General features: G+C 28.8%; 1 protein-coding gene across 1 annotated transcript in view; it reads left to right on the top strand.

Annotated features, from left to right (window-relative positions):
- LOC142322117 (UPF0389 protein CG9231) overlaps window positions 1–17,420 on the top strand; it is a 24,369-nt gene continuing 6,949 nt past the window's right edge. The window contains exons 1-2 of the mRNA XM_075360822.1: window positions 1–295; window positions 5,606–5,699. Coding sequence (XP_075216937.1) covers window positions 145–295; window positions 5,606–5,699 — 245 coding nt within the window. The 5' untranslated portion in view covers window positions 1–144. The remainder of the gene's footprint in view (window positions 296–5,605; window positions 5,700–17,420) is intronic.

The raw sequence follows: 17,420 nt of genomic DNA, 5'->3' as shown, positions 1-17,420 counted from the left end.
TCACAACAATTCATGCAATTGGATCAGCTGGGCTTGATAGAGAATGGTAACGATTACGGTGGTTGTGAATTTCATGCCGTTTATTTCAAACAAGTCAATTCATCTCACAGGAATTAATTATTAAAGTTATTGTCGATAAACACAATGTCATTAATGAGAGGAAAATTTCTGAATTTAAAATATCTTTTTTGTGCAACAAAAGCTGGATTTCGAGGAAAGATTAATGCAAAAAGTTTTTCTGAGAAACCTCCTGATGTTAATCCAAAAGAGTCGGTTTCCCATGGAATGGAATCGTGTAAGTAAATTTAACTTATTAATTTATCGGTATATCAGTTGTGCAATAATTTTTAAGATAGTTAAAAATAATTTTATTTGGTGTACAATTACAAACAAAAAAAAAAAATTATATGAAACAAATCCTTTTGTAACTTTTCAGGTGAAACTGCAAAATTTATTAAAATATTAAATAATAAATTAGTCAACTTATTATAAGTATTGATACTTTCCATATCACCAGAATTTGTACTAAATAAAGTTCTTTGGGCAAATTAGGATTATTGTTGTAAAATGTAATACTACGTTTGCACAAATAGTTTGAATATATAACAATTTGTTTGGGAACTGATTCACATAAAACTTTAAAAAACTTGAGTAACAAGACGCTTCCAGAAATGACATAATTATCTTCAAGGATAACAAGAACTCATACCATGTTTACTAAGAAAAGTGATCAACTTAAACTCATTCAGATTATTAGTTTAGAAATAATTGAATGAAATGATTTATGGAAAAAAATCACATGCATATTTGGAATTGAATATGTCATCTGCCATACATTTAAACCTCTCTGATAGTCAGATATGCAGAACTAAAGCCTTTCTGAACTTATATAATGTATTGGTTGTGTTTTTCTTAATCATGTTCTATGAGTCATGAAATAAAAATTAGCTTATCCTAGGAACATACTATTAATAGAAATACAACAAACATAAATACATACATAATAGAAATACAACATACATAATAGAAATAAAAAACTTAAACTCCAAATCTTGGTGTATTTGGTATCTGATACCAATCCAAGATACTAACAAATTCAGTAAATAACAAATTCACTAATAATAACGAAAATCTAGATATTATATATATGGCTGAATAAGGACCACATTTTATCACACTTTAACTGTATGAAATAACATGCTTTAACTAAAAACAGTCTACTAAATGAAGAAGAAGCAGGTAATATACTTACCTTTTGACCATGCCAAAATATATATATCACCTGCAGTAGTATCAGTAGATTTAATATTGAATCAGCCCCTATCATTAAACATGCCTGCAGATGGACTGAAAATATAATGTATAAGTTTAAAATATCAGTCTAAAATAAATTTGGTTGTTTGTCATAAAAAATTGTTTGGTTTCTAATGTTATGGCCATATGTGTAGCTTTGTATTAATTATAGTCATGTATTAGTTAATATCCAGAATCTTAGTAACACCACCTAATTTTTTACAAACTAAGTTGTATTACTCTCCCATAATATTAAACATAAACTTATTACAACAATAAAAATTATTCTGTCACAAAACATTTAGCAGTATGATTAATCTTTGACATGATCATGTAATGGGGTATATACAGACCTTAGTTATTTAAACTTTATTCTTATTGCAATTTAATATTAAGTATTAACACTGATATTTGTCTAATGGTTAAAGTTTCTTTCTTTTATATCAATAAAACAGATTGATTGCTAGGATGAATTTTCAAATTTCTATGAAGTATAAATATATTTTCACGTTAATATATGCTTGACAGTTCTGTTACCTTTTTGAATTTGGATATTGTGAGAGTACTTAATTGTTGGGCTTCAATCAAAGCACACTAAGTCAGAAATAGCAGCACAAATGTGTAAGATCAACAGCAAAAGAGAATTTGGACATCCTGAAGTAGTTAATGTAATCTTAAGAAATATTAGCCTTTTTATATGATATAAACTGATTAGCCTTTTAAACTAAAATGTTGTAAAACAACTTTTTTTTATTAATTTAAATATGTCCTATATTGTGTATCAGTAAAAAAAAGTCATTTTTATTTGGTATAGGTAATTTTAGTTCTGCTATCTTCTCTTTCATTCTTGGAAGTCATCTTTTACATAACGTCTAATTCTTTCCTCCACCTTCCATTTCAAACCAAATCTTCAAATTTACTTAAATGTTTCATCTTTCTTAATTTGGTCAGTCCATCTGGTCATTAATATTTTAGTGTTTACTTTTATTTATTATCAGTTCCAATGCAGGCATTAGTAATCATACCACCTCATTGTACTAAAATCAAACTGTTTACTTCTCTCATACATCTAATTTTCCAAGTTCTGAATTTCTACTTCCTTTTGATAATTATGTAATTGTACCTTAATTCACCATTGACACAATGCAGAGTTGCACTTCTGCTGCTTAACAGTGAATGTAGATTCTTTCTTTAAGAAGAGCACTCGGCACCATTTGTTAAAATAGGTTGGTAGTGTCTTTAGAAAAGCATCACTTCTTCCTTCTTTGATATCTCATTTTCTGATTGTCACTGGTGTTAAAAATTTTGAGCTAATATTATTCTTTTATATTATTTCACTTTTGATATACCATTTTAATAATCGTGCTCCCTAAGAATTTGAAATCATTCACCGTCTTAAGCTGTTACATTAAGCTATGCCGTTTTAAGCTGTGCCTTACATTCATAATTCCCACATGCATCAAGACAGTTTCAGATTACATAACTTGTTTCTTTTTGCTTGATCTTATCGTTGTTCTTGATATTGTAATACTCAGTTTCAGTGTCACTCATATAATAATACTATTCCAGGAAGTATTAGCATTTTCTTTTATACATTAAACTGTACAATTTTTTTTTAACAATATTTTTAAACTGTACAATATTTTTTTGAGAGTCTTGCACTCTCAAATACTGCCCTATTATCTCTTGCAAATGTATTATGGAAAAGTACGGAGAAAATGATGAATAATAGACTGTGTGATATCATGAGAAGATATTTTTTATTACACCAGGACAGTATAGATAGGTTGAGATGAGATAGGTTCACCCACTGGGTTGGTCTAGTGGTGAACGCGTCCTCCCAAGTCAGCTGATTTGGAAGTCAGGAGTTCCAGCGTTCAAGTCCTAGTAAAGTCAGTTATTTTTGTACAGATTTGAATATTAGATCGTGGATACCGGTATTTTTTTCAGTTAACCACACATCTCAAGAATGGTCGAACTGAGACTGCACAAGACTACACTTTATTTACACTCATACTAAACTATAAATAACACCATAAAATTCATTAAAAACCCCATTATACAGATGATTTTGTAATCAATGTGTGATCAAGCATTTTCTAAAACTGTTGAATGTTTTCTTGCTACAATCACGTAATATACCAAAATTATTTATAAATGGACAGGAAATCTCAGTATCATAATATGTGAAATTGATAGGTCCTAGTTTTGATGAATGCATGATGTTTGTTAAGCATTAAATGAAGTCACAATCCTCTGTTTTAAATGTGTAGATATGCATTGTTAGTAAAAACTGTTGGATTGCTGACCAAACTTCCATTTCACAAATGATAGAAAAAGAAATTGAAAAAAGATTCATTTGTGTCAAATTTTTTAAAAATTTATTTTCATTTATTATTAAAAATAATTACACAAGAAAAATACATAGTTACTGAAGTAGTTATGGAAAAGGCATGGTAATATAACATGAATCATAAGCATGCGTCTCATAAAACAAAACTGTATATTAGTCTAGCATTCTGTAGATCATTAACTGATCCATCATTGCCAGGTTGAAAGCTCACTACAGTTTGCTAAAATGTTTACTAGACTTTGGAATGCACTGGTAGAAAGTTGAACAAAGTTACAATGGATGGGAGCCCCTTAAGTACTGTACTTTTAGCAGAGGAATAAATAACTGAACCATAATGTGAGATCTTACTCACAAGGCTTTCTTTTCTTTCTTTTTCCTGTTTCGCCTCCGGTAACTACCGTTTAGATAATTCTTCAGAGGATGAATGAGGATGATATGTATGAGTGTAAATGAAGTGTAGTCTTGTACATTCTCAGTTCGACCATTCCTGAGATGTGTGGTTAATTGAAACCCAACCACCAAAGAACTCCGGTATCCATGATCTAGTATTCAAATCCGTGTAAAAATAACTGGCTTTACTAGGACTTGAACGCTGTAACTCTCGACTTCCAAATCAGCTGATTTGGGAAGACATGTTAACCACTAGACCAACCCGGTGGGTTTTACTCACTAGGCTGTGTAAGAAATTTTATTGCACATGTATTTTGTTTATATATTTCATATTTATTCATCTTTAATAGCAGTGTACAAAAGTATTTATTAAAAAACCATTGTTATAAAAGCAGTTAATGTAAAAAGTGATACTTGTAAGTGCATCATAAAACCATGACTATTGTATTTATTTATAAACTATCTAGTTTATTATTTAGTCATGTCTTATTACTTTTATTTAATGTATCCATTTACATCTTGAATAAATAAGTTTTGTTTCATTTTTAGTGTCATATAATTTCTAGTGTGAGCAACACACTATATATACTCACAATGTTATACAGTCAGGTAATAAATATTTACACACTCTTTGTTATGTTTTGTAGCTTTGGTAAATTTTTGTAGTTCACATGCTAAGTGTAACAGAAAAGTCCTGGTTTTGTGTTTTATGGTTATTAGCGATAGCTTTTTTTTTTGTTTGTTATGGTGAAAATTTAAATCTGAATTTTAATAAAACTTGTACAGTCAAACATATGAAATTACCAATAATTGTTATAACTTCATGATGAAAGAAACTAAAGATAGGAAAATTAACTGACTAGAAGCAAATAATAGACATCCAATAATAAAAAAGAAAGATGTGCCCTGCTTGGTCCGTACTGAGATCACAGATTCAATTCTAACTCAAGGAAATGTGACATGACTCATATCTGGGAAAGAACTATATTCCATTTACTTTGCCAAAACTAAAGTCATATAAAGTACCTTATATGAATTATTTAAGTTACATAAAACTGAAGACACTAAAGTTAATTTAAGAAAAAAAAAAGTACAATAAGTTCTTAGGATTGTGGTTTACCATCTTGAATTGAATAAATCTAATCAAAATGGTATGGTCTGCTGTAAAAATACATGTGGCCAATTATAACACAACATTTTTCAGATAAGAAATTAACTGACAGTAAAATCTATACAACAAATGATGATGTTTGTAAATCTTGCTATGGAAAAGTAAAAGAAATTAATAGTGATTATTTAAAACTTGTTTTATTTATAGATAAAATGAGAGAAAAATTTATTAAAAGTATAGACTTAAATAAATAATAAAAGTACTGCTCAAAGGGTTTTTTTACTGAAAATAGACAAGTAATTTAAAATAAAAATGCTTTATTTTAAATTAATCAACTGGGTACCAAAATATATATTCTATGTTTAGAAGATAAACCTGCTGTGTAAGTCAATTATTAAATAATTTTATCAAATTTTACTTAAAATTAATACTAAAATATTTCATTATGAATTTCTCAGTACGACAAATGGTAGTTCCGACAGACTTTCATAAACGAATCTTAGTTTGGACTGGAAGATTTAAAAAAATGTCAGATGTTCCAGATAGAATTTCGTAAGTACAATATTTTTAAATATTGATACACTTTTAAAATATTGCAGTATTTGTTAATATTATTAATATGGACTAATTTTGGTTGTATTGTTTATTATTTTTTAATTGTAAAATTTTGTAAATTATTTAAACATTTTTTGTAAATTATAAATTTTTCTGAACATTAATTTTTATCTACACATTTTAATAAAATATTATTGATATGCAACAGAGGCCAATTTTCTCTAAACAGTGTTGATAAAACATGAAAACACTTTTATGTATGAATAATCTAATGATTACATAGAAATAGTTCCTCCAAAAGGTCTTTATATTTTCAACTTGTGCTACGAAATACCAAGCATTGTTGATATTTGCACCAATCTTAAAAAGTTTAGAAGACTGCTTTAGTATGTAACTAAATAGTTAATTTCAATTTGTATAGCTTTGAAAAAAATTGTTTATTTAACATGTTGCTTTTGCCAAATGTTAGTTAATGTCAAACTCTTATAAGTATACTGACATGTTGAATTGTTCAGCACAAATATGAACATGCAGCTTCCTTACTGTGTTGTAATATGTAATGCATACTCCTTTGACAATTAACTTTCCTTAAGAACTTTGTTGAATAAGATATCTTTGATAATGGCTATCCATCCACACTTATAAACAAAGATATTACATAAAATATAGAACAAAATCAAAAATGCATCTAATAAAGGAAAATATAGAACTCTTAAATTAAGGAACAGTAATAAAAAACTGTGAACATCTTCAGGAGAGTTATGTTGCTCCTCTTAACATTACAAGCACAATACACAAGATTTCATAGAATTCTTACAGAACATTTACTGACTAACATTGAATCCCAGGAGTATACAAATTACGTTTAGAAGTTGCTCTAAATATTATATTAGGCAGATAAATATTCATCCACAGATATAAAGAATACATACAGGCACTAAACACATGAGAATTGCCATCTGCAAACTATCTCATAGAATCAGGACATGCATAATCAGACAAAACTGCAAAATGCATATTTTACACTTGGCATAAATAAAAACAAAGATATCAACACACTTGTATAATATGAGATTTACAAATGCATTAAATTTGATAAAAAGAAACCATATTAAATGAACAAACATATCATAGATTGAGATTATATACTTTAAGGATTTCCTAACTTTTTTAAGATTGTTGCTATTAATCAGTGCTACTGGTTAATCCACTAAAGATACTGTTAATTAGCTGAAAAGATTTAAAATTTTGGAAAGAACACTTACCATATAATGTATATCATGTGCAAGTATTTTACATGATGGTTCTTATTCTCTCCTCAATTTCTTTTTTGTGGCAGGTGTGTTTTTGTCTATTCTGCTAATGGTTTTTTTTTAAGTCTGGAGTAATTCTAAAAATTAAATTCTGACTTCAGGAGGATAAGATTCGAACTATGATTAGATTTGGGTAACTAGTACTGCACTATTTGAATATAAAATTCGCAAATAGTTGTCAATGACTGACAGATTTATATTATCTAATAAGAATATAAAAACGATCTCTATCAGCTTTTTTAGAATATTTAAAAAAGATATTATAATTTTAATTAATGAATGGTTTTAAAACAATTGACTAAATTCTTTTTTTATATATAATACTTCTATTTTTAATATATTTATATTTTTTAAAAGTAAATAACATAATAAAATTTCCCTTAAAATAGGTCCAATTTTTCATTGTTTGAATTTAATATCAGCAGATCAGATTCTGTAAAAAGAATATTCTTAAAAGTAATTCCTTTATTTGTTGGTCATGTTACGGTATAAATTTTATTCTTTACTCTGTATGAGTTTGATATAGAATATTGTACTGTTCATATTGCTAATTAGCAATGTTAGTTAAATTTAGCTTCAGGTTAATAGTTCTAAATATTTTATGATATTGTATTATTAGTTAATTGGCATCATTATTAGTTTTATAAAAAAGTAAATATTTTATTTTGTATATGTAATAGGAAACCAATAAACCAGTCTGCAGTTACGGAACATAACTTTAACTTTTGTCATGCTTGTAATAATAGAGTTAAGGCTTGTAATAATTAATAGAGTTTAAACAGTTTCAAGGCTACTGGATCATAAAATCTGATGTTTATTATGACTTCCTTCTTTGATATTTATTGTAATAAAATTTCACTTTTTTTTACAAAACTGGTACATCTCTATCCACTATGTAAATGGCTCTTTTATATATTATGTAATACAGTATTCTTTTTTTTTGGTGATTATAAATTTCCTGGTTATGTGTTAATAAAAATGCTCCTATCTAAAAAATATCTTAAAAGATACAATTTGAAAAAACCACAAGGTTCTGGTTCTGTCTCATCTATTCAAATCCAGATCCCTATGGTTATTCAGAATCCCAATGGTTAGATATTCATATTTCCAATGGTGCATATAGGACCACCCCCACCTTGTATGCTTTCACCTCTTGAAAGCAAGACTGACTGTCTGTCAGTCATTGACAAAACTATTTGTGAATTTTATATTCAAATGGTGCAGTACTAGTAGTCACCCAAGTCTAATCCTTCTAAAGTCAGAATTTAATTTTTAAAATTACTGACAAAAAAAACATGAGCAGAATAGACAAAAAAACACCTGCCACAAAAGGGAAATTGAGGAGAGAATAAGAACCATCATGTAAAACGCTTGCACATGATACACATTATATGGTAAGTGTTCTTTCCATATAATTTTAAACCTTTTCAGCTAATTAACAGTATTTTTAGTGGATTAACCAGTAGCACACTGGTTAATAGCAACAATCTTAAAAAAAGTTAGGAAATCCTTAAAGTGTGTAATCTCAATCTATGATACGTTTGTTCATTTAATATGGTTTCTTTTTATCAAATTTAATAAATTTGTAAATCTCATGTTATACAAATGTGATGAAATCTGGGGTTTTATTTGTGCCAAGTTTTGCAGTTACAGTTTTGTCTCATTATGCACGTCTTTGATTCTATTCAGATTAGTCATTAGTAGTTATTTATTCAGATTAGTCATGTTGATAATCAAAAGATTAATCATGTTCATAATGGTTTGCTCTGCTACTCTACAGTTTACATTACTTAGGTTGTTAGTTTATAAAATGTTAATGTAAACTTAAAAGTTAATAAAAAATAAGTTAGAAAAATAATTGTTTATAATTATTGCATATTTGTTCCGTGGTAAGAAATTACTGATTGATAAATCAACCAGTAAGATATAAATTGAAACAATAATTATTTCTGTACACTAAACATTTGATAATATTTATCAATTCATTCATTTTATACATAACATTTGTTTTTTTTTTTTAATTGTCTTTAAGTAAATAAATAATATATATATATATATATATAATGGATATATATATATATAATGGCAGTAAAACTTTTTTAAGAAACTACCTCCTTCAACTTTTTATTTAACTTAACTTCTTCAAAGATGTGAAAAAAAGGTCAGAAATATCTTCATAGAAGTACCTAGTTGTTACTTCATGTATAAATATAATTTGTAAATTTAATAATTTTCTATTCAAATTTAGTAAACCTAAAAGTATTTCTTTTCTTGAAGACTTTTTATTAATTCCTTCTATCCTTACAGATGAATATTAATTGAGGTAAATGAAATTGCTGTAATTAGCATCCCAATTAGTACAGTTGCTTTAAAAGCAATATAAATAAATAAATACTCTACCCAACAATTGGTATGCAGGAAATACAAGCTATTCTGTAAAAATATCTTCATTAAAGAGGTGAAGAAATGGGTTGCCAGCATTCAGGACACTAACCTCCACCAGGTTGGTCTAGTGTTGAACTCTGCATCGCAAATCAGCTGATTTTAACTCGAGAGTTTTAAGGTTCAAATCCTAGCAAGGGCAGTTAACTTTATAGATTTGAAAACTAGATTGTGGATACCGGTGTTCTTTGGTGGTTGGATTTCAATTTAACACTCATCTCAGGAATGGTTGCCTGAGACTGTACAAGACTATAATTCATTTACATACCTCATATCATCCTCATTCATTCTCCGAAGTAATACCTAATGGTGGTTCTGGAGGCTTAAATAGAAAAAGAGAGTATTCAGGTCACTAATGTTTTGTTTTCTAAATTAGAATAAATAATTTTTCATATTCACGGCTCAATCAGGATATTGAGAGATTGACAATTGAAAATGTTTATATAATTACAATTTATTAGTTTAAGAAAATAAATAAAATACGATGAATCAATAATGACAAAGGTAATAATAATATTAAATGACAATAGTACACAACTCAGAATAATAATGATAACAGCAAACAATAATAATCATAGTAATCATAACCACAATAATAATAGTAATAATAACAAATAGTGATTGATTACATACAAAACAAAATTTAAAGTAATGGTCAGGATTTATTTACAGGTAGTTAAATATTGAAAAGCAGAATTCAGTCCTGTTGACAAAATACATTAGCACAAGCAGTAGTCTAACACTTTTAACCACTAGCCTTGTTTTAACAACAATAATAACAATAAGAGAAGTATAAAGTTCTTTAACTGCAAATACCTTTGGTATTCACAAATAAAACTACCCTTAACAATTTATGAATGAAATTCAGTACATTATCTTTTTCACGTATAGTCTCACAAACTCACTAAACCATTTCTTTTTTTCATGTATTGGAATTATTTGCGACATTACCTTAATTGCATCAAACTTAATTCACTAGAAATTCATTCCTTCACTGACCTCACAGAACTGATCATAGCACTCTCTTGCAGACATCATAAATTTTGCAGGTTCCCTGGAGTATAAATACTCCAGGGAACCTACAGGACCAAACCCCAGTTGAGCATGAGAATGATTGACTGAGCCCTTTCATTCCCATGCACTCGTAATCTAGGTCCGGTAACTCTTTTCACGGAACATCTTTTTAGGTGTGTCAGCAAATACTGAGCAAGATTAAAAAAAAACACATGCTTTCCAAGTAATAGAAATAGCATTCAAATACCTTAAAAAGAAATACGGTTGGATACTACTTGAAAAGATCTCATAAATAAAATGATGCAATCTCTGTTCTTTATAATTATAAATATGTACAACCGCATAAAAATAACAACACACAACAACTAATTTTGTTAAATCAGACAATAGAATGATTTTCATGTAGAATAGAATAATACTTCTATGATTAAAAAAGATCCATTATGCTTCCATAGCGGGCAATATTATTATAAAGGTCTAGGGGAGATTGTTAAACGGACCTTGTTACATTTACTAAAAGGGTTTCTCTTTTAGACCCTTTCTGGATTCCTATTCCTCCCATTATATTTTATACTACTTTCTTTTTAATTGGCAGGAATTCATTACTCATGTCTGTTATAATTGTCTTGTTACAGTAAAATTGAAATAGTGTTCAAAATTTATAATATGATCAAGATTTTGTATTACTGTTGTGAATCAAACCATTAATGTGCCACATACTACCTTTTATGTAATAATTACTAATATGAACTAGACTCGATTTGACAGATTTCTGATTAATTATATTTAGATTAAGATGTATTTTATCTCATTTATGTATTATTACCTTTGATGCTGGAGCTTTTATATTGCTTCAGAGACAGTTTGTAAAATTATCATTATAAATTTGAATAAGATATACATAATAAAATATACATAAAATCAAAACAAAATAAAATAATTTTGAACACATTAAATGGAAAAATATCTGTGTAAACATTATTTATAATAAATAAGGTTGCAGGAAATTCAGAGTTATTTGATTAGTATTATTTAAAAACCTGTCAATGGAGTAATATAGCTTTTTTAAAAGAAAATTTATTTTTAGCTAAATTGTTCAGAAAAACTTTCTTTTATGTATGATAATTTGCTGAAAATTGCAATGGAAGCATAATGGATCTTTCTTAGTCTATTCTATATGAAAATCATTCTATTGTCTGATTTATCAAAATTGGATGTTGTTTGTTATTAATAGTGTTATGTAGTTGTACATTATAATTACAAAGAATAGAATGCATAATTTTTATTTGAAATCTTTTCAAGTAGTATCCATCTGTATTTCTTTTTTAAGGTATTTCAATGCTATCACTATCACTTAGAAAGCATGTGTTTTTTTTAATCTTGCTCAGTATTTGTTCCTACAGCCATTGTGTGTGTTAGTGTAAGAACAAATGCTTTCTGCGTTTTAATTTTGTGCATAATCAAAATAACTCAATTGAATAACATTACTGCATCAAGTTCTGCTAAAAGGTTCATGATAACCCAAGTCAAAAAAATTTAAGATAAGCAATGTTTTGGGAACAAAGCTATAGTTACACAAATTGAACATTGATGTCGATCATTTCATCATTGTGGAATTCACTATTATCCCAAGACCAAAGAAAGCATGGCAAGTGAAGAACAAAGTGAAAGTGATGCTAACAGTAATAGTATTTTTGACTACTGTGGAGTGTGCTCTCATATCCGAAGACCAAATCATCAACAACAACCAATACTATTTGGAGGTTCTGTATAATCAGTGTATTATCATACAAGGTGTATTTGGAAAGTACGGTTACAACATGTCTGTAGATCAAGGGAAATTTTTCATTTCAAAGTTTGCTCTCCTATGTGAAAGGAGATCCAAGTGTAGAGAAAGAGCCAAACTGGGAGTCAGTAGCTTGTTTTGTTACATCAGAATCATCTCTTAACATGAACCTGGCAATTCCCAATCCTGCCTTGTGAAGTGTGAGCCCTTATCTGATTTCTCGTTATCGCTAAAAATGAAAAGCCCGCCAACTTCCACTGGGAAATTGTTTGTGTTTAAAAAATAACAAAATAAGAGTTGTAGGGAGTTAAAAAATTGTAGAAAAATATTCACCATGAACATAGGAGCAGACTGTCTATTGTGAAAAAGTTTGTTGACAAATTTGAATGACTGATTCGCTAAGATTGCTGTTTGACTGTGGATGTACTTAATCAAATGTGTCCAGAAGTCTGTCAAACTGTGCTGTATGAAACTGTTTTTGAACTTTTGAAAACTGTGCTTGGGGTGGGTACTGAAAATTATAACAGACGAACACAAAACACAAAGTACATCATACTAGGAAGTTTCTCAACTATTATGAGCCTGAGGGTGAAGAATTCCTCTGACTATTGTGACTGGAGATGAAACTTGCCTACTGCACACTGAGGTCAATCCATTTTAAGTGACCCAAGGGTGGTTGCTTGACCAATTCAGGAAACTTACCCTCTTGTTTCCTACATGTCTCAGAACCTTAAAACTATTTTTTCTAATTTTTTTATTTAAGCAGTTCACCTGTGGTGGCATTTTTGTTACAATGCGCACACTTATTTTTGTGATTGTAAGGGTTTACAGAAAAAATCATAACTAAAAATTATTTGTCCTGGAAGGCTGAAACAAAAAGCAATTTATTCATGTTTTCTCAAGGTAAAAGATTGGACCAGCGGTTTATTTATCTATCTCTACACTTTCTATGAGAAAATTGCCAATAAAATATTGGTAAAAATTACCAATAAGCAAAAATGTTGAAATTTCATAAAACAAACAAAAATTTTGGCTTCAAATAAATCTATTGGGGCTAGTGATAAAAATCTCAAATCTGCACAACTTGCAGTGTTTTTGTAGATTTTTATGGCAAAAATAAAAGTTACTTGTGTTTTATATTAATAAAAAGGTTATAAACTCTCAAAAATCATGAAAACCTGTTAAAACTGATACCATTTTGACTCTCTAAATAAGTGCTCTAATGGGGTTTCTGGTCTTCTTAGCACTTTAATATTTTTATACTTAAGTAAACTTTTTTGAACCATTAAACTGCAGTGTTCATGTTATAACAGGCCCTTGAAGTCATTTCCAGTTATTAGGAGAATTCATGTTGCAATATGCTCATTATTCTTGTTGCATCATTTAGCTTTGCAGTTACACACTGGTAAGTCTGGCATTAGTCAGTGACCTGTTCACATCTTTATAGAATGTCTAAAATTTCATCCTGTGTTTGAAAATGTTTATTAAATAAATAAGTTTTACATAATATTATATTTGCAAATGTGTTAAAATCAGATGTTTTTGTCAAAATTCTTTTAGATGTATAGACAGTTCTATAGTGACCCTTTGAGAACTCATAAAAAAAAAACTAAGAAAAATAACATTAGAGCAAGCTCTTAAAGAACACATATTTCCAAATTTAAATATGATTCATGAAAAGTCTCTTTGTGTTAACTGTTTCAAAAGCATTTTCTCAGCAGAACAAAGAACTATATGAATGCGAAGACCAAGAGCAATACATTGCCCACATCACAATACTGAACAGTTGGATGCTACTTGTAGCAATTTGGGTGTATCACCTCCATCAACTAACCACAGTGACTGGTTATTCTCACACAATTTCAAGAGAATTATCAGAAGAGATATCTCAGCTGTTTGTTAAACACACTAAATAATAAACTTTCATTTACAGGTTTTCATGATTTTTCAGAGGTTATAACTTTTTTATTAGTACATTATACAAGAAACTTTATTTGCCATAAACATCTGCAAAAACATTGCAAGTTGTGCAAACTGATTATCTCCAGCCCCGTCAGAGTTATTTGAAGCCAAAATATGAATTTTTTTTAGTTTTTAAAACTTCATAAAAATTTAGGGGTAAGCATATCATCATTATTATTTATGGTAAAACTACTAACATATATAATTATGTATGCTATCTTTGCCTCTTGAAAAAAATTACCAGTAGTGAAATTTCACTGTTTTTCATGTTCAACTTTATTGGTAATTTTCTCTTAGAAGAAAGAGAGATAGGTAAATAAACCACTGGATCAATCTTTTCCCTGGAGAAAATATGATTAAATTGCTTTTTGTTTCATATTTCCAGGACCAATAGTTTTTTAGTTATGATTTACAATCGTAAAAAAAATACCTTTCGCCACATTGGAAGGTGGAGGTAGATTTTACCTGTGCTAAGTAGGATATAAAAAAGATTTCCACCTTAAAATTAAGAAAAACTTCAAATTTACTCAATCTCCTGATAATGGTTGCATGTGAAAAAAGTTTCACATGTTCGGCATACAACAAGCCCCATCTTCTTACAGTTCCAGCAATCTTATTGTTCATCCCTTGCTGTAAGGGTTGGTCATATCAAAAATAGTTTTAGGAAATGTTTATAGGACTAATGACCACTTTAAACAGATTCGATACTGTGACTATTAAGGGAGGTATGATTTTTGTCTTGCAATCCTATTTTTTCCACCCTCTGGGCCAATGGTTGGTGATAATAAAAGACCTTACTTAGATAAGTTTTAGGCCCTTATCCAAAGAATAGTAGGAATGAGTTCAATATTTTATTTAATAAGAAAGTTATAGCAATATTTTTTTTAAGTCTTCCCCCATTTCCACCCCCATGGTTTGATTATACCCATTAACAAACTCTACCGAGATTTTGAGTCAATATATTTTATGTATCAATTTGAAAGCGATTGGCAGAAAGTTTTGGCAATTATCGTGTCCACAAGAAAGTGAAATATGAAATATATATAAACTTTTGAACTGATGGTAATTTTGGGGGTCTGGGGGATGTGAAATGCGAAGATATGTCAACATTTTCTGGAAGTAGAATCATGGTGGTACCCATTACAATAGGTAGCTTTCTTATGAAATCTACCTAAAAATCTACCACACTATATTAGATCCTAAATGCAAAATGAAATAATTTCATTAATAGCCATTGAAGTAGAAACTAAAATACTTTGAAGTGATATGAAAATCAAAATAATTTTCTATAATATTAGATTGTACTCCAGACGTGTTTCACACTGAACAAATAATTATTATTTATTTTTATTTATTGTACAGCTTCATTAGAAATTACATGAACATTTCTGGGTTCTTGCCCCATAACAGACACAACTGGACAAGGACTTTATAATTTTGTAATTAAAATATTTGAAAACTTAGAACTGGACATACAATATTTAAGAGGGTAAGGTTATGATAACAGCACAAACATGAAAGGAAAAAGGAATGGTCTTAAAAAAATATCAGATTTAAACCCTAGAGTTTATTTTGTACAATGTTCAGCTCACAGCCTACATATAGTTGTAAATGATGCTACAAAAATTTCTTTTGAAACCGTAAATTGTTTTAATCCTGCTCAAGAGTTATGTGTCTTTCTCTTTATCCAATTGTCGATAGAACATTTTAACAACAAAATTGTCAAAATTCACCTTGTCACCTTTATCAGAAATGCAATGGGAAAGTCAGATAGAGGCCACTATTAGTCGAATTAAAATTGATACATTGGTAGATGATAAGTGAAGATGAAATGAGAGATATGAATACTAGAACTATGACAAATGGTGTTTGTAAACCATTTAAATTCATATGTTCAATTGTTATATGGCACAATATATTAAACCGAATCAACATAGTAAGTAAATTGTTACAAGAGCCTATAAATTAAACATTCAATCTGCAGTGGAAGCATTAGAAAAAGTGAAAATATTTTATAGACTTACGAATTTCAAAAACAGATTCATCTAGAAGAAAAAGAAAACTTAGGTAATAAACATCATGATGAAAGTATCATCCCAGACACCCCGAAAACAATATTAAAATTTCCTTTTTCTTTTCGATTATTGATACTACAAACGCATTACAGGATAGAATTGAGATGTTAAAAGAGTATACAGATATTTTTAAAATGTTATACAATATTAGCAGCATGAAAAATATCAATAATACAGATTTACAAAAACATTGCATAGATTTGCAGTCAAAGCTGACAGATCCAACAGAAAAAAGATATTAATAGAAAGGAGGTTTTTGAAGAATAAAGAGCAATAGAAATTTATTTAAACCTTAAAATAAGTCCCACTGAGGTGTTTGAATATATTTATGAAAATAATCTATCTTCAACTTGTTCAAATCTTGTAATTTTACTAAGCGGTTTTTTAACTCTCCCTGTGTCAGTGAATGTTCATTTCAAAATTGAAATTAATAAAAAATCAACCATGTCGCAAGCAAGAAAGAAGGTGTTTTAAACTTACAATAAGTTTAACGAATCAGATTTAATATTAAGTTATGCTTTTTTTTAAACCTTTATGTAGTAAAAACAAGTATTTAAAAATACTTGGTTTTATGAAAATGAATGGTCTTCAAAAAAAAACCAGATTTAAACCCTAGAGCAGAGGTTCCCAAACTTATTTTTCTCATAGACCACTTTCAAAATTTTGCTGGTTCAGGTGGACCCCCTGCAGCTACATTTCTACCATATTTCCAGTCGACGGAAAATGTGAAGATTAGATCTAACTATGAAAATTTGCGGCTGAGTTCCACAAACTAACAGCTTCTGAAAAAAAGTGAGAATTGATTGGTTAATTTTTGATTGACTGTGCTGTGAGTGGATGTCAAAAAAGTAAAGTTGGCCAATCAAAGAAAATGCTTCCATCCAACTTTACATTTTTGACATCTACTCACAGCACAAGAAAGCAATCAATTCTCACTTATTTTATTTAGAAAACTTCCCATTCAGAGTGGTAAAAAGCAAAAGAAAAATAGTATATTTTTTTGTGTTGCATTTATTCAAATATATAATAATTACACTATTAATTATTGTTATCATATTGCAATGTAATATAATAAAATTCTCGTAATATAATTAAAATGAATCATTAATAGCGTAATGTAACTTCT

Source organism: Lycorma delicatula, chromosome 3, assembly GCF_047948215.1.
Source record: "Lycorma delicatula isolate Av1 chromosome 3, ASM4794821v1, whole genome shotgun sequence".
In the NCBI taxonomy this organism is placed as follows: domain Eukaryota; kingdom Metazoa; phylum Arthropoda; class Insecta; order Hemiptera; family Fulgoridae; genus Lycorma; species Lycorma delicatula.
The sequence above is the reverse complement of the archived record's forward strand: the minus strand, read 5'-3'. Positions and strand labels throughout refer to the sequence as shown.